General features: G+C 54.1%; 1 protein-coding gene across 3 annotated transcripts in view; it reads right to left on the bottom strand.

Moving 5' to 3' along the window:
• The window catches only part of CACNA1S (calcium voltage-gated channel subunit alpha1 S), a 120,259-nt gene that overhangs the window by 87,090 nt on the left and 10,276 nt on the right, over positions 1-22,893 (bottom strand). The window contains exons 2-7 of one of the 3 annotated variants that reach the window (XM_045014196.1): positions 20,798-20,903; positions 4,250-4,389; positions 3,512-3,645; positions 2,276-2,428; positions 1,538-1,743; positions 369-472 (exon numbers count right to left, since the gene is read on the bottom strand). In XM_045014196.1, the coding sequence (XP_044870131.1) occupies positions 369-472; positions 1,538-1,743; positions 2,276-2,428; positions 3,512-3,645; positions 4,250-4,389; positions 20,798-20,903 (843 nt within the window). Of the gene's footprint in view, positions 1-368; positions 473-1,537; positions 1,744-2,069; positions 2,154-2,275; positions 2,429-3,511; positions 3,646-4,249; positions 4,390-20,797; positions 20,904-22,893 lie in introns of those variants that run through there. The other 2 variants (XM_045014197.1, XM_045014198.1) reach the window with 2 other exon arrangements.

Raw genomic sequence — 22,893 nt, 5'->3', positions numbered from 1 at the left:
CACAATACAACTGAACAATTACAATGTGTTCATTGTCTGGTTTTGTTAAGGCTGGGGAGAAAAGCTCTCTGCATTAGGAATTCTTCCATCCTGTCCCTTCAATTAGGGGCTGAGAGCGCCCCTGCTCCACATTCCTGAGTCATCCAAAGAGTTCTCCAAGAGAAAAGGGAAGCCAAGGCTTGATAGCCTTGGTAGCCAAGGTACCAAGGAAGAAGGGAAGAAGAAAAGAGAAGAAAAAGCCTGAAGGGGTTTTTTAACCGTCCTGTTCATATCCCCAAACTCACTAAGGACCCAGCCCCTCCCTCGGGGCAGACCCCTGCTGGGACAGAGAGAAAGGAGGGTGGCACCGTGCAGCCCACATGCCTTACCCGCTGAGCACGCCCAGCACCAGGTTGAGAACGAAGAAAGAGCCCAGCAGAATGAGGCTGACGAAATAGATCCACGGCCACTCATTCCCGATGGCGTCATTCACCTGAGCAGGAGAGAGGCAGATGAAGATCCAGGGGGAGAACCAAATCCACCTGGCTCAGGTAAGCCCATTGCTGGAGTAGCTGAGCACCTCACAGTCTTTACGCATGGGGAACTGAACCACAGAACGACTAAGAGACTTGCCCAAGGTCACAATGAGAGTCTGTGGCAGAGCAGGGAATTGACCCTGGTTCTCCCAGGTTTCAGACTTGTCCCTACTCATTGACCAGCCTTCCTCCCAGGAACCCAGTGGTTAGGGCACTGGTTTAAGGCTTTGAAAACCCAATTCCCTACTCTGCCACAGGCTCCTTGTGTGACCTTATGCAAGTCACTTAGCCTCTGGGCTTCAGCTCCCCATCTGTGCAATGGGGATAATAGCACTGTCCTGCCTCCCTCCCGGGGGGGAGGGGTTAACGATGGTGAAATGCTTTAAGATCTGCTGGTGAAAAGCACTGTATAAGAGCTAGATGGTGGTATTATTAAAAGCCACCAGATACAACATCAGACGCTGGCCCAGCACCCTGTGTCTCAAGCTGCCCTCACCCCACACTCCTGAGAACAAAGGATGCCCAGAAGGGTAACACACCAAGTGTTCTCCAGAGGCAGAGGCGGGACTGGGACTCAGCTCTGCAATTCCCAGCCTGTCCCTGAGCCATCACACCATCCTTCCTCCCCTACCATTCTTCGTGGCTTGGAGGGCAAGTTTATGGTCACTTATACCTGAGCTCCAGAGCTGTGGAGCCGTCCGAGGACTCGCTCCCACTAGGCTCCTGTCTTTTAAGGCAAGGGTGGGGTTCATTTGAGAATCTCAGCGGTACTGGGACAGGGACTCTCTTGGGTAGGCAGGGTTCAAACACTCTGCTGCACTGGCGGGTGTCACCTTCTCCCTGGGAGCATCACTCAGTGGATACATCATCCAGTAGCTGCAGAGTCTGCGGAGCTCGCTGTCCCAGAGGGATTCCCACCCTTTGGGAAGCCCAATCCATTTAGTGCCATGTTCTTGTTCAAAGAGCGTGCCAGCGTCTCCTCCCTCACAGCCAGCAGGCTTAGGCCTGAGGCCTGCACCTACCCAGTAGAGGACTTCCGTCCATCCCTCCATAGTGATGCACTGGTACACGGTCAGCATGGCAAAGCCAAAATTATCAAAGTGGGTGATGCCGTTGTTGGGTCCCGGCCACCCGCTCCTGCACTCGGTGCCGTTCATGGTGCAGTGATGCCCGTGGCCGGTGCTGGCGCATGGGGATGGCTTCTCCATTTCCCCTGTGGCAATGACATCTGAGGGTGAAACGGAAGCACAGAAGTCAGGCTGAGCAGAGGAGAACGACAGCTACCCTCCTGCTGCTGCTTGTGCCTCAGCCCCTGGCCCCAACCAGAGGAGGGCTCTGGTGCAGTGCAATATACCTCCTAGCCATACCATATAGCCTTATAATGCCCCCAGCCATGCCATAACCCTCCCAGCCACACCATATAGCCATATAGCGCCCCTAGATATGCCATATACCTTCCAGCCATGCCATATAGCCATATAATACCCCCAGCCATGCCATACAGCTCCCCACCATGCCATATAGCCTTATAATGCCCCCAGCCATGCCATACACCTCCCAGCCATGCCATACACCTCCCAGTCACATCATATAGCCATGCCCTGCTCCTGTGCTGGCAGAGCCAGTGATGACACTCAAGGCTGGGCTTCCCTATGCCACCGATGGATTTACTCCAGAGACAAACCCCACAGCAGCAATGCCACATTCCCCTTTCCCCGCTCTGCCCCCCGGCTGGTGGGAGGGTCGCCCACGTTCCAGACCTGTCCCGATGTAGTAGCAGGTCTTGTGCATCTTTCCCTTGAACAGCTCCTGCCCAACGATGGCATAGATGATGATCATGAAGAGGACCAGCAGGGCGATGTGAAACAGGGGCACCATGGCCTTGATGATGGAGTTCAGGACCACCTGCAGGCCTGCAGCCGAGAGAGAGAAGGGGAACAGATCACGCCCCCTCCCCTCCTGACTGGCAGCACAGCAGCATCTCACAGACACACTGAACTGCTTTGCCACCGCAGCACATGGCAGGGAAGAGAGGGAGGGACCTGGGCCCAGCTCTCACTGGTGTCTTAACCACTAGGCCATCCTTCCTCCCCAGCATATGTCCCTACACGTCCCAGGAGGGGGTCTGTGCGAGAAGGAAAGCCCTGGTGACTGAAATCTCTCAATCTTATTACAAGCAGCAGAAGCTCCAGGCCCCCTCACACTGCACCAGAGGGATCGGGGAAGGCTGAGTCCCCGCAGTTCATCTTCCTGGGAGATGGTCTCAGGATGGGGGCATCTGGCTTCTAGACACTGGAGTGACCCCCACCAGCTCCTTTCACAACAGGCTATGGTGGGATTGGCGCCTGCTGGGTCCTGGTGGGTTATGTCTCCACGAGGGGCACTAGCATGGGGACTATCTAGACGAGGGGTGGCCAACCTGTGGCTCTGGAGCCACATGTGGCTCTTCAGAAGTTAACATGCGGCATCTTGTATAGGCACCGTCTCTGGGGCTGGAGCTACAGGCACCAACTTTCCAATGTGCCGGGGGGTGCTCACTGCTCAACCCCTGGCTCTGCCACAGGCCCTGCCCCCACTCCACCCCTTCCTGCCTCCTCCTCTGAGCCTGCCATGCCCTTGCTCCTCCCCCCCCCCCCCGCCCCCCGAGCCTCCTGCATGCTGCGAAACAGCTGATCAGGAGGTGTGGGGAGGAGTGGGAGGTGCTGATTGGTGGGGCTGTTGGAGGGTGGGAGGTGCTGGGAGCAGGGTCGGGGGAGCTGATTGGAGGCTGCTGACGTATTACTATGGCTCTTTGGCAATGTACGTTGGTCAATTCTGGCTCCTTCTCAGGCTCAGGTTGGCCACCCCTGATCTAGACTTTGCTGATCAATTGGAATTCCGCCGAGACCCAGCTGGAGGCTGGCCACAGACCCATGCGAAGGGGAAGCCTACTGCAGCTGCCATGACCCTAGCCTCCCGCCAGCGAGCCGCCTGCCGTCCGGGCAGCTTTCACCCACTTGGCACTCCCGACACCAGGCGCAGGGGTCTCAGCACGCGGAAGGCTCGCAGGGCTTTGACGTCAAAGCCGCCCTTCCCCGTCAGCGGTGCGCCCTGCATCACATTGATCTGCTCCACAACCACCGTGACCAGCCTGCCAGAGTGGGTGAGGAAGAGAGTGGGACAGGGAAGAGAGAGGAAAGGGGAGGAGGGGGGCGAGAGAAGGAATGTGGAGGGGGAGGGAAAGGGGGGAAGGAGACAGTAAAAAAAAAAAATATCCAAGCAAGGAAAGTCAATCTCACCCTGTACAGGCCGGGCCGGGGAAGTTCCCACCACGGCCCCTGCCAGCACAGCTAAACCATAACCTCATCTCAGACCGAGCCCAAACGGTTCGGTACGGCTTTTTTCCCATTTTTCGGCATGGCCAGTGAATCGAATGATCAATTATTCTCCCAGCTCTGATTTAAAGCCAGTCCGCGTGCAGAACCTGTAGGTCTCGAAGGAGGACGTAAAAGTGGAGAGGGCATGCGGGTGAGCTCAGGGGAGTCGTCTCAGGCAGAGGGGTGCCGTGTGGGAAAAGGCAAGTGAGCCTCCTTCAAGGGGAGTCACTAGAAACGCTCCCACCAGCTTCAGCTCCAACTCCAGATGTCGGGCCTGATCACGCTGTCCCTACGGTGATCTCACAACCCGCCCCAAGAACAAACAGGACATTTTCTAAGAAACTTTCTGCCCACCCTGCCAAACCAGCCCTCCTTTACCCCAAAGAGACAATGGCAAAGTCCAGCACGTTCCAGCCGTTTCGGAGGTAGGCATCCGTGTGAAGTAGAAACCCATAGGCGATGATCTTGAGTGTGGCTTCAATGGTAAAGATGATCAGGAAGACGTACTCTATCTTCTCCTATGAGCGACGAAGGGCAGAAGGGAACCAGTAGTGAGGTGGGTAACAGACCAGCGATGCCTAGTGAGGGGGAACGACACCACAGCCCTAGGACTACCCACCCCCAGCAATCATGCAGCAAAGTGCAGCTTGTTTATTGCAGTATTGCCAATGATTTTATAGTGAGTGATGGGATTTCACGGGGGTCTGGAGCCTGTCTGGCACTGATGCAAGAAGCTAGAGCCCCCTTGCAAAGTTTGGTCCTGCTGGAAGCTGGCAGAGCCAGCACTGGCTCCGTTCCCTCCTCCCATCCTGTGAGAAACATGGACAGGGCAGGACCTCTGCTCTTTGCTCCTCCAGCACCTGGCCTGGGTAGGGACAGAGGGAGCCATCCCTAACCCCCCAGCCTGGGAAAGGGGAGATGAGAGGTGACCCTACTACATCCCCCCCAGGCCTGGGAAATGGGGGGTGAGGAAACCTAGAAGGAGCAGAGGTGAGGCTCCGGGGGCTGGACTGAGGGGTTGGGGACCGATGGGTGGGACTGAACTGATGGGGGGATGGGGAGGCTGTGAAAGAGAAGACTATTTAAAATAAAAAATTATTTATTTTTAGTTATTTGGACAATTATTAATTAAAAATCAAATTATTCATTGTAATTACTGGATCATATACACATGCATGTAGTTCTCAAAATTATACAACAACAGAAGATGGTTTAAAATATTTTTGAAATGCTTTGAATGTGACTGATTTGATTTTTTTTTTAAATCATATTTAGGGATTATGAATGTAATTACTGCACTGAGCTAAGGAAAGCTCTGAAAGGGGCTTGATGTTGTAAAGAGCTTCTTGTGTGTCAAGATCTTTACAGCTCACCTCATTATTCAAAAATCGTTGGAAAACGTGCTGCACAGAGAGAATGCTTTGTGTTTCTCCGCTGTTCATTGCTCGTTTGCCAGCTCCATGTTACAGGCCTTGTACAGTCTATTTCTAAATGTGTGTGAATTAGGTTTTTCTATCATATTGTAACTTTGTCACACGACAGAGCTCTCCACTGAGTACTTAGGTTATACCTGTGTACAAGAACTTCCCATATATCCTCCCCTTTTTCCAGCCAGCATGGATGCCTTCCCTCTACAGCAGTGGTTCCCAAACTGGGGTTCGTGAACCCCTGGGGGTTTGCGAAATGTTACAGGGGGTTCTCGGGAAAAAATTCCCTAATGGTGGACAGAGCTGTCCCTAGGGACCCCAGGGCCAGCAGCCCGGAGCCCCTGGACTTCCAAGAGCTAAGCAGATCAAAGCAAGCATATCTATCACACTGAGATTTAAACTTCAAGACTCCTTATAAGAAATGCAAAGGGAGGTAGATAGTTTTTGCTGTTTTTTTAAATTAAATAGGCAGCTAGTGTTGTTCTTAAAATTATTATGAAGAACAAGTTTAAGCTTTGTTGTAATGAGCGTTGATTGCCTGGACTGTTCAAGACCTGAATGCTTGTGTAGGAGGAACTCTGAGTTGGCTTCTTAAATCCCTTCATGCTGTTTCAGTCTGATACTCCTTGATGAAACCTACGAGCCTTGTATTATAACAGGCTTATTCAAAGTGATACAAGCGACGAAAGTGAGATCTTGGAAGAGTGTTGCCATTTTCATAATGTAATAAAAATACTGTCATGGTAAATAATAATTAATAATACATAGTGTGTAATCAGCATGTCCTAAAAACCAATTTTATATTTCCAAGATCACTGCTTTTCTAATTTATACTCAGGTAAAGGAGAAAATCCCTGGAAGTATTCATTTTTAGGAGGGGGTTTGTGAGACTTGACATTTTAGTGAAAGGGGTTCATGGGTTGTTAAAGTTGGGGAACCACTGCTCTACGGCAGCTCTCCATTTTGGAATGGATACTTTTGAGGGGCTATCCATCCTCATAAGGAGATACCATTACCAGAAGCATGACTATTATATTGAAATTAACCTCTTGCTACTGAGGAGTAGCCCAAACACAACATCTTCTCCTTTCGAATTCTCCTGAAGTATGTCTGCCTACTTGCAGCCTCCATTCAAGCAGCCAGGGAGAGGCACGTGTTCAGTAAAGGTTGACTTGGCAACCGGACATTATTTCACACACACACACACACACACACACACACACACACACACACACACACACACACACACACACACACACACACACACACGAGTTCGGAAGGCAAAAGACATTGAAAAACAGAGTATGATGATTTTTTTTTAAATCTCACTGATTGTGGGGCCAATCACAGGATTTTAGAGGAGGGGGTTGGACTAGATGACCTCCTGAGGTCTCCTCCAACCCTGATCTTCTATGATTCTTGATCTCTTTTAGATTCATAGATTGTAGGGCTGGAAGGGATCTCGAGAGGTCATTGGGTCCAGCCCCCTGCCCTCATGGCAGGACCAAATACTGTCTAGACCATCCCTGATGGACATTTATCTAACCTACTCTTAATTATCTCCAGAGATGGAGATTCCACAACCTCCCTAGGCAGTTTATTCCAGTGTTTAACCACCCTGACAGTTAGGCACTTTTTCCTAATGTCCAACCTAAACCTCCCTTGCTGCAGTTTAAGCCCATTGTTTCTTGTTCTATCCTTAGAGGCTAAGATAAACAAGTTTTCTCCCTCGTCCCTCTTGAGGTTGGCAATACTGCTATTGGGTGAAAATCTCTAATTCATGTATCCCCTGTTGTTAAGAGGGAAAATGGAGCAAACCAGTTTAATAGTCTTTGAGAGAAGCCCCCCACTCTCTCACTAAGCATCCATAGCCTCCCAAAAACTCTGTACCCAGCTTGCATTTCTCCCACAGCCTACTCCCAGGTCACCTCCACACCTGCTGCAACTGCTCATGCACAGCCTCTTACGCCTTGGGGGAATTCTGCTCCGCCACGCAATGCAGAATTTTGCATAATTCCCTGTTGACCCTGCAGAATTTCCGACTGCCACTAGGGGCCGCTGGACTCTGCAGAGCGGAGCACTTTGATCCTCATTCTCCCAGGGACGGGGAGGGTCTTGCAGAACCAGCCAGCTCTGGCAAAGGATGAGGAAGGGCAGGGCTGCACCACACCATGTCCCCCGGTTGGACAGTAAAGAAGCTAGAGGGAGTAAAGGCTCTGGGAGTGCTGATGTCTGTGCCGGGGGCTGCCCCGCGACTGGGCTCTCGGGGGAGGGGTGTTGGTCTCTGGGCTGGGGGTGCCCCGCGTCTGGGCTCTGCAGGGAGAGGGTGCTGGTGTCTGGGCCAGGGGGTGCAGCATGGCTTGGCTCTGGGGAGATGGGAGTTGTGACAAAGTGGGGGGTTTCTTGGGTTTTTCCGTGTGTTCCAATGCATTGCATGCGGAGGGAGTGGGACTCAGTGTCCCTGGGCGTTACTGGTTTAACGAGGTGAGGGGAGAGGGAGTTTGCTGTTACAGAGGATCAGAGAGGGAACTTGGGACCCCAGCCGATGGCCTGGAGGATGGAGACCCCAGCGACTGGTGACCCGCAGACCCAGCTCAGGAGTCACAGCTGGTTCTGGCCAGCGGGAGGACAATGGGCTGCGAAGAGAGGATCCCAGTGACCTAACCAGCCGGTTCCAGCCAGAGGGGGCCAGAGGAGGGCTGAGAGGAGGCCCAGGCCACCCTGTTTACAACCCTGTTTACCTGGAGAGAAGACAATGAACAGAGGCGGGGCTTGGGGACGGGGATATCAGATGCCCAGCTGGGAAGCAGGGGGGTTCTGGGCTGGAGAGAGGAGGCAGGCAGAGCCCACCTGGATGTAGAGGAGATTGGGATGTGCTGGGCTGAGGGAGGCCAGGCCTGAGGCCCGGAGAGTTTCCTGTGCTGTGTTCAACGCTCGATAAACCCTCCTGTTTTACGCTGGCTGAGAGTCGCTCTGGTCTAGAGAACAGGGTTGTACCAACCCCTTCGGGGGTGGAGACCTAGGGGGGTCCAGAGCGAGTGGACTCCCTGAGGGGGCCCATGGAGAGAGACAGACGTGCTAAGGCTCAGAGAGGTGCAGCTCCAGGAGGTGGAGGGGCCTGACCCCAAGAGAGAGTGGACCCCCGAGAAGGGCTGTCTCACTGAAAGGGGCACCCCCCATGGACTGCACGGGGCCATGAGTGGGCACGGTCTGTGAGTCCGTGACAGGAGTGCAGGTGTCTGAGCTCTGAGGGGCCCCACACAATTCCCTCCAGCACCCCTCAACTGGAACTGGGTCGTCATAGGGGTTTCTTTAACTCTACTCCTGGGGGAACCTTTTTTGCCGTTGTCTGTATTGTTGACATACTTCTTGACAGGTATTTTGAAATAAATTACCAAAATAATTGAAACTGAAGTGATTATATCGTGTCATTTTGACAAATAAAATATGCAGAATTTTTAAAATTTTGGAACAGAATTTTTAAATGTTTGGTGCAGAATCCCCCCAGAAGTAGCCTCTGTCTCCCTCCTGAGCCTGGCTCCCTCTGATCCATTCCACCGTGATTTTGTCCCTCTTTATTAAGTACCGTTGAATATGATTTCTGAGTCCCACACCCCCACTCTAGCCAGTCCCCCAAGCTGGGTCCTCACCCCCACTGTGGCCAGTCCCCCCCAGCTGCCCTCAGCCCCACTGAGGCCAATTCTCCCATCTGGGCCCCTCACCTCCACTCCGGCCAGGCCCCCCAGCAGAGCCCCTTTCCCCGACTTCAGCCAGTTTCCCATCAGTGGGGCCCCTTGCTTCCATCGAAACCCAAACTGAGCCCTGGTTTTGCCCATGGCTGTGCTTGATGGGTTCGAGCTAGGGTGACCAGATGTCCTGATTTTATAGGGACATTCCCAATTTTTGGGGCTTTGTCTTATATAGGCACTTATTACCCCTCGATTTTTCACACTTGCCATCTGGTCACCCTACTTCCAGCTCCCTTTGTGTTGTGAGCTCCTCTTGCCACTCGTGGCAGGAAACTGAGGTTTGGCAAACCAGGGGAAGGGGAGAGAACCCCTAAACTCCATTTGGGCAGAGAGGATGCTGCCCCGCTCCTCTCCTGCCTTCGTCCAGAGGCTTTGCTGTCTGGCACTTCAGCTGACTCAGCGCAGCTGCCTGCGGCCATCAGGGCCCAGAATAGTCGCTGCGTTTTGCGCCGGGCACAGCAGTGCCTGCCGCCTGTCCATCACCCCAGCCGACGCTAATCACTGCCTGTTGCTGGGGCCTCTTCCAGGTCAGGATTTAAATACTTTAGAACCAGCCAGATATTGGGGGCGGGGGGTATTTATATTTATGTTTTTACATTCACACCCCACAATAACAGGGCAGGGAGATTCCTCACTTTCTGTTTGCTCTGGGGGCCGCTGAAATCCAGATCCCGCCTGGAATTACACCCTGAATGCTCTTCGGGGCCAGACTCCAAGACAGGTGCCCATCTCCTGCTGCCATCAATAGGGGTGCATGCCAGGTTTGGCCCACACATATCTTCCTAAGTATTCATTTGACTGGTAGATCAGAAAATGCCAGAACTGAAAGAGTGAATTCACCCTAACAGAAGATGGGACCCAGGATTGAAATCTCCTGCCTCTAGGTGCTGTGCAAGAAATCAGGCCAAAGACCATGTAGGTCCCTTTTCACCTCCACACAGACAGCGAACATGCCAGGTATCACTGTATAGCTAGCAGCCCCATTCCATATTGTGACCCGAGAACCTGGTAATGCCAACCAACAAGGAGGTACAGAGCGGTACAGGTGTACCCTGAGGCCAGTATGCACTTTCTCATTCACCCAAGAATGTCATGAGATGTCTCCTCTGAAAGCCAGTGTCACATTGGTTATTGATATCATTGTGAGATATATGTACTGATACTATGTAAGGAGTTAGAATCATAGAATATCAGGGTTGGAAGGTGTGACACAGTAGGGAGCCGAGTGGATTGACCTGGGAATGTCGTTTAGTTTTAGTGGGACTGTCTGCATGGGGGATGGGAGAGCAGGGGATGACTTTAGGTGAGGGACGAGCCTGTAACCTGAGCCAGGAAGAGGGGTGGGGCAAGTCGACACCTTTGCCCAGGAAACTGGACAAAGGGAGATGGGGAGAGAAGGAGGGGGAGAGAGCCTGCTGGAGGGGTTTTTGGTTTCAGTTTTGGGCTGGCTGGGAAGAGGCAGGGAACCCCAAGTCTGGGGTCTAAGATCCTTGCCTCCCAGAGGGACCTGGCTGAGGGGTCCTGGTTGTACCTACAAGCCCTGCTTGGGACTGTGTTCCTGTCATCTAATAAACCTTCTGTTTTACTGGCTGGCTGAGAGTCACGGTGAATCGCAGGAAGTGGGGAGTGCAGGGCCCTGACTTCCCCGCACTCCATGACAGAAGGGACATCAGGAGGTCATCTAGTCCAATCTCCTGCTCAAAGCAGGACCAAAGTATATATACTGAAAACGTGGTCTTTTAGAATAGATTAAGGTGTGGTGGAAATCTATGAAGCCTGGGCTACAAACTTAAAACTGCCTTAACCAAACAAGAGCACTCCACCAGAGAAACAGATCACATCAAGGAACAACCCCACACTGGAACCCATATCATTGGACATCATCGAACAGTTACAACCTGTACTAGATGGGGACCACATCCTGAAAGAGCTTTCCTAAACTCTTTCTTCTGGCCTTCAAACAACCCCCCATGCTCTCCAAACTCATCATCAGAAGCAAGCTCCCCACAGACCAGGACACACCGACTCAAAGTGGCACCAGAACTGCCAGAACAACAGATGTAAATCCTGCAGACATAGCTCCACTGCTTCGATGACCAACACACCACACAACACATCTTTCGAGATCCATGGGTCCTACACGTCTATCACAAGTGGTGTACCTCACAAGTGCCCAACAACTATGTGGGTGAAACCAAACAATCACTACACTCTTGAATGAACTTGCACAGTAAAATGATAAAAAACAAAAACACCCAATCACCTGCGGGCGAACACTTTTTACCAAACGACCATTCCGTATCTGACCTCTCAGTTCTCGACCTCACAGGAAACCTGCATGACGCTTTCGAAAGACAAGCCTAGGAGCTTAAATTCATAACATTGCTAGACATCAAAAATCACCATCTTAATAAAGACACTGGATTTATGGCGTATTACAACAATCTGTAACCCACTAACCCCCCTTTGTTTGTCCCATGACTGCAGAGGTGGTAACGGGCCACTTCAACTTGAATGGTCCCTGAGAATATGTGCGAGACTAGGTGGGTGAATGTGTTAACTACTTATGCTAAACCATCTGTTCCACCTTGTATTTAGTACAGAGTACCTTTCCCAGACCTGAAGAAGAGCTCTGTGTAGCGCCAAAGCTTGTCTCTCTCGCCAACAGATGTTGGTCCAATAAAAGATATTACCTCACCCACCTTGTCTCTGTAGTTCTTTTTGGAAGAGCAGAGTCCCCTCCCCGGGTCTGCTTTTTACAAGTCTCTTTGGGTCTGTACCACATGTAGCAAGGAAGTACTGTCTTATAGACCAACACTGGTTAGCCATGTGGCACGTTTGTCTCTTAGCTGTCCAGTAGGACACCCCTCCTACTGCCAGTGGACTACTCTCCCCTCTGCCATGGTATTCACGCTGGCAACACACAGGGGACAAGGCAGGGAGGTAGGTGATACTGCAGGCATCGGGGTTTCCAGGGTAGGATTTGAAACCCCTTTGGGGTTTAGAGAGCATGACCCCTTTAAATCTTTTTCCTAGGGGGGAGGGGGAGAGTGAGAATAAAGGAGGGGAAACTCCAGGGGGGGCTCTGGAGGTGGGAGGAAGAGAGAGGCAGCAGCCCGCAGGCCCTCGCAAAGGAAGCAGCAGAGAACCTGCCTGAAGCCTGGAAAGGACAAGGCGCTGAGCGGGGACACCCCCAGGACAGAAGCCAGGAGGAGCACTGGGCCAGGGAGGAATCGCCTGAGAAGGACAGGCCAGAGCTGGACCCAGTATCAGAGCTGCATGGGGCTGTGAGTACTGGGGCTTATGACTCTGCACTGGGAACAAGGAGGGAGGCTGCTGGCTAGTTAAGTGGGGAGGTGGTCACTCTGTGGGGCTTTGCAGAGAGCGGCAGAAGAGGGCACCGGAGGGGTTTGCTGGGGAGAGTTCACTGGCGCCAAAGATGACCAGGAGCACCCAAGACTCACCACTGGATTGCAACTTTGCTCAGGGCCCCTGAACTCTGTGTGCAGATGCATTGCTCAGTGTCTGCCCCTCCAGACTGTGCTCCCACTGGGCCCGTGGGGCCTTGGCTTGGATGCAGCCCTGTTTTATTGCTCCCCCTATATTGCCCCTTGTTGTTTTTCTCCTCTCATACCTCTGTAAATAAATACCTCCCTTTGTTATATCCATTGTACTTTTCCTGTGGGTAGGTGTGTTCACTCTGGGGGGTTTGGAACAGGTGCCCCTGGGGTGGAAGGGATTTCTCCTGCTGCATTCCTGCACGCGCCTTCTCGGCCAGAGCTGCCTGCAGAGCAGACTCCATCTTGGCCACGAGGGCGCTAAAGTTACAGATGTATGCAGGGATTTGCTCATACATGGGCCATAGCGCAGTTAAATCTGGCAGCCAGAGTGCTGACCTGCAGGATCCAGACATGCATAGGATAGACCCTTACACCTCTGATACCCATTCGTCCTACATGCCAAGTACACATGGTAAGCATCCTTCCTGCCAGGCCAACATGCTCCCTGGGTGTGTGAGTCACACCAACCTGCCAATCTGTGCCAAGCACCTCAGCTCAAAATGCCCCTCTAGCACTGACACCAGTTCAGATATTGGGGAGGGGTGTAAATTCCAGTTCCCTCTCGTCCCACTCCCTCCTCCTGCAGGGACCCTGGGTCTCCCTCGGCCAGCAAGTCTCCCCGCTTTCTTACCCACACAGCGTATGACCCAGTGCTGCCAGGGGTCAAGTTCTTGGTGGACTCTCCTGTGTTCCACGCACAGCAACAGACGCCCTGTGTGCCAGGTCACAACGCCATCTATCGGTACGGGGGGGCAATGGGCCAGTGCAGTGAATGGCATTGCAACCCCCAGGTTGCCCAAGGACATCCAGCAGCGCAGTGGCAGAGCTGAGTCTCCTCACGCCCAGCCCAGTGCCTCACCCACTAGACCACACTGCCTCTTGGGCACCTAGTGCTATAGAGACTGATGCTTTGGAGGATAGGAGTGTCTGTGGACAGCATGGTCCTGTGCTCCTTACTCAGCCCACTGTCAATCAGATGTGACACCAATGGGATTAGGTGTGAATGGGGCGTGAGAGGAGAACCAGGCCCTTGCTTCTTTTCCTGGAGCCTCAGCAGCCAGGGCTGGGAGGAGTCTCACCAAGCTAAGGCAGGCCCTGGAGGGGAGACCTGCAGGGACTTTACAGACTCAGGATAAAGAGAGGACCCCTCAGCCCAGCTGTCGGGGGGCCAGTGGCCCACAGCGAACAAAGTGGTCAAGAAGATGGGCCACTGCTTTTCCCAGCTATGCCCTCCAGCCCTGCTCACATCCACGCAGAGTGCTGCTGCAGAGATCACCTCCTAGCCCAGAGGTGGGCAAACTACAGCCCACAGGCCACATCGGCCTGCGGGACCGTTCTGCCCAGCCCCTGAGCTCCTGGCCGGGAAGGCTAGCCCCTGGCCCCTCCCCCACTGTCCCCCCTCTCCTGCAGACTCAGCGTGCTGCGCCGCTGGCGCTCTGGCCCGCCGCTCCTGGGGCAGTGTGGTGGCATGGCTGCAAGCTCCTGCCACTCTGAGCGCCATGGTAAGGGGGCGGTGGGGGGTAGTTGGATAGCGGTCGGGGCAGTCAGGGGACAGAGAGCGGGGGAGGGTGGATAGGGGGTGGGGTACCGGGGGGTTAGGGTTGGGGGGTCCTGGGAGGGGGTGGTCAGGGGAAAAGTAGCAGGGTGGGTTGGATAGGTGGCAGGTTCTGAGGGTGGGCAGTCAGGGGGCAGGAAGTGGGAGGGGGCAGATAGGGGGCAGGGGCCAGGCTGTTTGGGGAGGCACAGCCTTCCCTACCCAGCCCTGCATAAAGTTTTGCGACCCCGATGTGGCCCTCGGGCAAAAAAGTTTACCCACCCCTGTCCTAGCCCGTCACTTGGGCCATCTTGCCCCTCTCTTTGCCTCCCTCATCTCTACTGCATCGAACATAAGCTAACTGTCTTCATTGGCAACAGCCCCAGGGCCTCTCCCCACCCTCCCTCTCACCCACTGCCAAGATTTCAGACGGCGACTCCTGCCTCCGACTGGACCATGGCGGCAGCCTCCATCACTCTCCTGTTACATTTTCTAACAAGCCCCTTTGTGCTTTCCTCTCCCGCTGGGGCATAGCTCCCTGTAAACACCCGCAAAGCTCCCTCTCCTCCTTCACATCCCTCCGCAACACTCTCTTTTGCCAGGATGCCTGTGGAAAAACCTAACAGCTTAAACTGTCAGCTCTCCGGGGCACAGACTGTCTTTGTGTTCTGTGTTTGTACCGCGCCAAGCACAGTGGGGTCCTGGGCCATGACTCCGGTTCCTAGGCGCTAGGGTAATACAGATAATACATAACAACAGCTGCGAGGGGCCAGTCGGGGATGCAAGCCTTGGGATCGGACGCTGGCTCTACGACCCCTCCGGATTTGCACCTCCTGGGGTTGCTGTGGGCCCTCACTAATCCATTCTCCAGGGCTGGGGACTCAGACTAGGGTCCTGGGCTTGCCTCTGTCTCTGCAAAGGCTCTGCAGGGCATTGCAGCTGGAATGCTGGGTGAGCATGAGGATACCCATGAAATAATGCACCTGACAACCGCTGCCAGTGTCTGTTGGGGCCACGTATTGGCTGAATAGGCAGCAGTGGCTAAAGAGCTGACCAAGGGCCCCCCAAATTATTTGCCAAATAACTCATGTGACAAACCCAACAAGAGCTGTGTAATGGATGGATCTGCAGCTATACTGCAGCTCCTGGTCTTGCATTGCCAAGGGGCCGTGGGTGATGGGAACAGGGACTCCCTCGCCAGCCAGTGCAGAGCTGTCTCAATATACAGGCTCTGCTCCCAGCTCCCTAGGGCCCGGCGTGGAGGGGATGTGGAGCATGTCAGGGGGTAACCCGAAAGCACTGCACTACAGCTATTCTCTGCTTCCCTGGGCCCATAGGGAGGCATTCGGAGCAGAATGCAAGTCCACGGAGCCCTGAGATTGCTCTAAGTTCCACTGGGGGCCAGGGTGGCTCCTGAGAACACAGCGGATTTCAATCCCCTGCTCCGAGTGCAGGAACGGACGCACCAGGCATTAGGCCCAGAGCACATGGTGGACGTTTTTCCAACGGCGCCCGGGAGGCAGGCACCCGGGGGGAGTATTTCCAACCCAGACAGCCTCTCGCTGCTAGGAGACCCCGGCTGGAAGGCTGCCTGTTTGAACGGCTCCCTACGCAGATCACGGGTGGGGGGGGATCTGCGTACAGGGGGCTGGGGAACATGTAGAAAAGAGCTGAGGACAGGTTCCTGGCTTGTACACTCAGCTTTCCCCAGAACTCCAGCCCCCTCATCCACTGCTCCTCTCCTCCCATAAACAAGTGACAGGGCCTTGCTTGATGAATCCCAGGGCTCCTGAGACAGGCTGCAAAGCAGCAATAACTCTCCCTGGGAGCTGAGCGAGTGGAGGTGCCACTTCCGACAAGGAGCCTTTCCCTTTATGGACTCCTTAGCTCCCAGTCTCAAACCTTGCCGCTTTTCTCCGTCAGGGCTGAGCTCTGTAACCCTGCCAGCGGGGCCTTAACTCTGGGACCTACACAGGACCCCCAGCCCTAACTTAGCCGTCCACTCAGATCCCCGAGGTAGGCTGCAAGGACTGTCAGCTACCAGTTATTTATTCACTTTAAAAGCAACAATAGCAGCCCCTGCACATGCCCCTGGTTCTGACACTCTATCATCTCCGGGGAGGTCTAAGCAGGCAGAGGAGCGTGCGGATTCCTTTTCTTGTTTCAAGGTTCATGGGACTGTAGTGGCTGGATTGAGATCCCTGGAGATTTCGCTCTTCTGTATCCACACAGCAGGTGCAGCAAACTTCCCTCTCAGTTTGTGTGCGTGTGTGTGACAGAGAGAGAGACCACTGCCCTCTACTGGATGCAATCAGAACTGCTCAACTGTGTGCCCAAGGCCCTACTCTGCTTACAGCTAATGGAGATTTTCATTTTGCTCTGAAAGTAGGGGCCTGGGCTTTCTGGAGCAAGATGATCTGAATTAGGAGCCCACCATCACTATGAAATTCTAAGCGCTCACGGTGTGAAACAGAGGGACAACTATGCAGTTCTTAAGTGGCCAAACTGAGGGGGGCACAGAGGAACATTGGGGGTGGGGGGGTCACAGCACAGAGGGGGGGAATGCCACCACGCCCTGCTCTGCCCCCAGATCCACTTTGGCTCCAACCCCAACCCCAGCTGAAAGTCGGGCCCCAGCCATGGCCTTGCTCCCGACCCGGCCATGGCTCTGCTCCCGGCTGCAGCCCCATCTCCGGCCTTGGCTCCAGTTCCTGGGGACGTGACGTGGACGGGTTCCACTATGGGTAAGGCGGGGGGCAGAATGGAAAAAGTTGAGGAACCACTGATCTAAAAGACCATCAAGCAGGGTTTTCCCCTAGAAAAGGCTCTAGAGCTCAGGGCCGCCCAGAGAATTCAGGGGGCCTGGGGCAAAGAAATTTTGGGGGCCCCTTCTATAAAAAAATTGCAATACTATATTCTCCTGGGGGCCCTTGTGGGGCCCACAGCAAATTGCCCCACTTGCTCCCCCCGCCATGGGCGCCCCTGGGAAAAATAAACCTTCCGCATTTCGGCACAAACCCAGTTTTGAGAAAACTTCTTTACAAGGTATCGCTGGTTCTCAGCATCAGCTAGTGCTAAAAGGCACTAAAGCTCATTAAAAGGGTTGGACAAATATTTTCCATCAAAACTTTTTCTGGATCGAAAACTAGGGGGTTTTAAAAAGCAGAAAAAAATCACGGACAATGTCTGCTTTCCTTCAAAATTTGTTGTGGTTTTTTTAATTGAAAAGCTGAAATTAGTTTGCCAAAACCTGAACATGGTTTGAGGTTTCAGAAGTGTGTGGCCAAATATTTGCTGCTTGCTGTGTTTGATTGTTTAAAGAAACAATAACAAAAATTCTGCTTAAAAAAAATCCAAAACTTTTGAACCACCTCAGCTTGTAACCAAACGCCTGAGCCCATCCAGGCAGAGATTTTTCCAAGTTTCTGATACTCTGCTGGCTTCCTTGACTCATATCTATCTCCATAACTTTGGGTTCATTTAGGTTAGAACATAAGAACAGCCATACTGGGTCAAACCAAAGGCCATCCTGCCCAGTATCCTGTCTACTGACAATGGCCAATGCCAAGTGCCCCAGAGGGAGTAAACCTAACAGGTAATGATCAAGTGATCTCTCTCCTGCCATCCATCTCCACCCTCTGACAAACAGAGGCTAGGGACACCATTCCTTACCCATCCTGGCTAATAGCCATTAATGGACTTAACCTCCATGCATTTATCTGTTTCCTAGAGACTGGCTCCATGTGGTCCCTCACAAACTGGAGACGGTTACTGTGGGTTTGTCTTTAGTACAGCTTATGTACATACTCCATGAACTGAGCATTTGAGCTTGTTCCAGAATCTGGGATGAGCCTATGTTGTGAAAACTGAAATGCTCAAAATAGCACATGCATGTGAATGGACACAGGGTGCTAAAATTAAATTAACCCAGGGGTTCTCAAACTGGAGGTCAGGACCCCTCAGGGGGTCACGAGGTTATTACTGGGGGTCGTGAGCTGTTAGCCTCCACCTCAAACCCCGCTTTGCCTCCAGCACTTATAATAGTGTTAAATATATAAAAAAGTGTTTTCAATTTATAAAGGGGGGGGGGTCACACTCAGAGGTTTGCTATGTGAAAGGGTCACCAGGACAAAAGTTTGAGAACCACTAAATTAACCCCTCTGAAGCCTCAGGGAATGCAGGGGAGAGGGGGTCTCCCTTGGTAGGGTTGGGAAGGATATTGCTCTTCTCATGTGATCCCTCCCACCAGTGGCTAATTTTAAATGAAGCTACCCTCCCCTGACATGAATCTCTCTATGGCACTGAAATTACATATAGACTATAACTTGGCATTGAGAAGTGAAAGGGATGGTTGCCGTAATGGAAAAGCTAACAGCTTGGCTCTTCTGCAAGCCTCAAACTGCTGAATGAGCTTTAGGGTAGGGAAGGCTGTGCCTCCCAAACAGCCTGGCCCTGCCCCCTATCCGACCCCTACCCACTTCCTGCCCCCGACTGCCCCTCTTAGAATCCCCGACCCATCCTGCTCCTTGTCGCCTCACCGTCCCCCAGAGACCCCCCCCACCACCACCCTGGGACCCCACCCCTGCTCCCTGTCTGCCCCGACCCCGATCCACCCCCCCGCGCTGAGTCCTGACAGACCCCCCCCGAACACCCACAATCCAACCCCCCCATTCCCTGCCCCCTGACCGGCCCCCCAACCTCTGCCCCCTCCCTGTGCCCTGACTGTCCCCAGGACTCCCTGCCCCTTAGCCAACCCCCCTGGCCCCAGCCTCTTACCCCCGTCTCCCTCCTCGCCTGGAGCCTCAGCGTGTCGCTGAACAGCTGTAGCGTGTCTCCGCCGGGGCCTGAGCTCCGCCCCGCTCAGAGCCGCGTGGGGAGGGGGCGGGGCTGTGAGCTCCACGCCGAGCGGAGGGAGCTGAGCTCAGCCTGGAGCTCGCAACCCCGCCCCCTCCCCATGCGGCTCCGAGCGGGGCGGGGCTCAGGGGCCCCGCTGGGGCCATGCTGCGGCGCTGTCTGAGGACGCCGCTTGATGCGCTGAGGCTCCAGGAGAGGGGCGGAGGCGGGAGCCTCAGCTGTTCTCTTGGGGGCCCCTGCGGAGCCCGGGGCAAATTGCCCCACTTGCCCCCCCCTCTGGGCGGCCCTGCTAGAGCTAAAGCAAATATGGGAAATGGTTCAAATGAAAGCCTTACTTTACATTGCAAAGCCTTTAATTCCCCCCCTCTACCCCTTCATCGCCATCCCCCCCGCCCCGTGTCCTTAATAAACCATTAAAACGATTTTAAAGATGGTTGCTAGAATAGGAGTCATGACCAGCAACTTGACATGAGCCTCTGGCCCACACAGAACGGTTACAAGCTTCACCACCAGCCTTCATTTAAAATGAATTAATCACAACCCCCCAGCTAAGGAGTAGCCCCCCCCTCCCATAAATTAGCACCACGGGGGCAGAGGGTTGTACTGGGGGCTGTTTGTCGGAGTTGGGTGGAGAGACAGAGAGAGGAGAAGAATGAGAGACAAGAAAGAGAGGGATCCTGAGCAAAGAGCTGGCAAATCATGGTGGAAAAAGCCTAGAGAGGGCTTGTGGAGTGCTGGCTGCATGGGTGCTATGAGTGAGGGCACTTTGGTGCCTCCTGTGTTCAGGGACAAAGGACTTCACAAGGATGGGACAAACACACAAGACTGAATCAATTGAAGACAATCTCAGATTCCATTGTCAATTTCTGCTCTCAACTGGAAAACCCGCAGGGCCCCCAAATTTGAGTAGCTGCTCGGGTCAAAGGGGCTAACGGAGCAGTTTAATGCTGTTAACAGTCAACAGAGATGTTTTATTAACATAGAATCATAGAAGATTTGGTTTGGAAGAGACCTCATGAGGTCATCTAGTCCAACCCCCTGCTCAAAGCAGGGCCAATCCCAACTAAATCATCCCAGACAGGGCTCTGTCAAGCCAGGCCTTAAAAATCTCTAAGGAAGGAGATTCCACCACCTCCTAGGTAACACATTCCAGTGCTTCACCACACTCCTAGTGAAATAGTTTTTCCTAATATCCAACCTTAGAGCTTCCCCACTGCTGTTTGAGACCATTTCTCCTTCTTCTGTCATCTGTCACCACTGAGAACAGCTGAGCTCCATCCTCTTTGGAACCCCCCCTTCAGGTAGTTGAAGGCAGCTATCAAATCCCCCCTCACTGTTGTGCAGACTAAATAACCCCAGTTCCCTCAGCCTCTCCTCGTAAGTCATGTGCCCCAGCCCCCTGATTATTGCAGCCCCTAAACAGCTTCTTTCTTGTGGGGCCAGCCACTCCTATCCCAATGCAACAGGGAGCAGAGGCCTGTATCTTGGTGTTGTGGGTCCCAGCTTCCTTTCCGGCTTATGGACTCAGAGGCTCAGGTGTAAATTTCACAACTACATAACTGGAGACCATGCAGCTCACGTGCTGGTGGCTTGGAGAGTGAAATTTCAGTGCCAGGAAGGCGCTAACATTCATGGGCAAGGGGCTCAGCCCCTTCATGCTTCCTCGACTTGATGCCCCAGCTATTTTTAAAAAGGTTAGTTTGGAGCACAAGTGAAAGAAAAAGGTTTGCCTCGGAGGCTTTGCCGTGAGTGAGGTGGTGCCAGGCGGGTTTGTACAACATGAGGACGAGGCTGTCTCTTACCAGGCTGGAGTTGGAAGCGTTGGTATCATCCTCCGGCATGGGCAGATAGACAGCCAACGCCACACAGTTGGCAAAGATGGTCATCAGGATAATGATCTCGAAGGGTCTGTGGGTGGGCATTAAGGAGAAGCACAGAGCTGAGGCGCAGTCCCTGCGTACGCACCAGTAGACGGGTGGACTCACCCCCGCAGCGCCTCCTGCTGGTGACTCCGGGAATTAGCTCAGTCCAGTGTTCAGAGCACCCTCTGCAGGCTGGTGATCCACCTGTCCTCAGGCCCCCGTGTCCCTCCCTGGACCCGGTGCCCTTTTACATGGGGTGCTGCCCCCTGGCAGTAACCCCTTTCTCTTAGGGTCTCCCCTCCTCAGGGAACCCTCACCCTCTATCCCCACCTTGCCTCAGTATTGGCTACTGCCAGTCATTGTCTAGCCCCACACTCTGGGGCAGACTGCAGTATCAGCCTACTCATCACAGGCAAAGGGGTTTGGACCTGCTGCCTTGGCCTACCCCTGGGCTGCCCTCTGCAACCCCCAGTACCTGTTGGCCCACTGCTAGGCTGCAGCCTGGGGCTTTCTAGGCTGGAGCTCCCCAGCTCCTCAGCCTTTCCCCAGCCCTGCTTCACTCAGGTACCCAGTCTCTAGCTCCCTGCAGCCAGGCCCATCTCTCTCTGAAGGCAGAGAGAGACTGTCTGTTTCTGGCTTCCCTGGCCTTTTTATAAGGCCTGTGGCTCAGTTTGGGGCATGGCCCCAGCTGCAGCCACTTCCTCAATCAGCCCAGCCTTGAGAGCAGCCGCTCTCAAGCCCTGCCAGGCCACTTTTAAACCCCTCACAGCAGGAGCAGAGGTTCACCCTCCTACAGCACCAATTAACGGTAACCACATCAGCTGGTACAATGCCACAGCACCGGCCATATTTACACAGGAGAGGTCCAGGGAGGGACAAGCCGTGGGGCTGGGGGCACTGGCAGAGCTGCGGGGGGGGGGAGGGGACAACCCAGGGCTGCAATAACACGGGGTGCAGTTGCCATCAGACCTGCCAACACTTCCACAGTTTCAGAGCCTCTTACAGATCTGGGGCACAGCCCATCAGTCTAGAGGGAAATCAGCCTCCGATTGGCTGCCTTCCCCACCTCTTGGGGAAGGCTCCCCCATCCTCTCCTGTGAACGGGGATGGGTTCCTGCCTCCACTTCTCCCCATCTCCCTCCCACCCTAGGGTTGCCAACTTTCTACTCACACAAAACCAAACACCCTTGCCCCGCCTCCTGCCCCACCCCTACAAGGCCCTGCCCCCACTCACTCCCTCTGTTGCTTGCTCTCTCCACCCTCACTCACTCGCTCATTTTCACCAGGCTGGGGCAGGGGGCTGGGGTGCGGGAGAGGCTGAGGGTGAGTGCTGGGGGTGCAAGTTCTGGGATGGGGCCAGAAATGAGGGGTTCAGGGTACAGGAGGGGGCTCTGGGCCAGGGCAGGAGGTTGGGGTGCAGGGGGGGGGGTGAGGGCTCTGGGGTGGGGCTGGGAATGAGCGGTTTGGGGTTTAGGAGGATGCTCCGTGCTGGGACTGAGGGGTTTGGAGGGCAGGAGGAGGATCAGGGCTGGGGCAGGGGGCTGGGGCTGGGGCTGGGGAGTGGGTCAGGGATGCAGGCTCCAGGTGGCACATACCTCAAGTAGCTCCCAGAAGCGGTGGCATGTCCCCCCTCCAACTCCTATGTGGAGGCACAACTAGGTGGCTCTGCATGCTGCCCTGTCTGCAGGCACCACCCCCGCAGCTCCCATTGGCTGTGGTTCCTGGCCAATGGGAGTTGCGGGGGCGGCACTTGGGGCGGGGGAAGCTGGGGGGGATGAAGAACCTCTGCATAAGGAGCAAAGGGACATGGGGAGCCAGGGGTAGATGTGGGGCTGGGGGAGGGGCTCAGCAGTGAGGGGGAGCTGAGGAAGATTGGACAGCTAGAGGAGCTGATGGGGAGGCACAGAGCTGATGTGGGGAAATGTGGGAGCACATTAGTAATTGCTGTGGGCTGCTGCGACCCAGTGACCTCTTGATGCCAACTGGCACAGCAGGTGCCGGGGGCTTTACAGGGCTCTCCTGGGTCAGTTCTATGC

The sequence above is a fragment of the Mauremys mutica genome, chromosome 4 (genome assembly GCF_020497125.1).
Source record: "Mauremys mutica isolate MM-2020 ecotype Southern chromosome 4, ASM2049712v1, whole genome shotgun sequence".
Lineage (NCBI taxonomy): Eukaryota > Metazoa > Chordata > Testudines > Geoemydidae > Mauremys > Mauremys mutica.
This window is presented reverse-complemented; position numbering and strand designations above follow the sequence as displayed.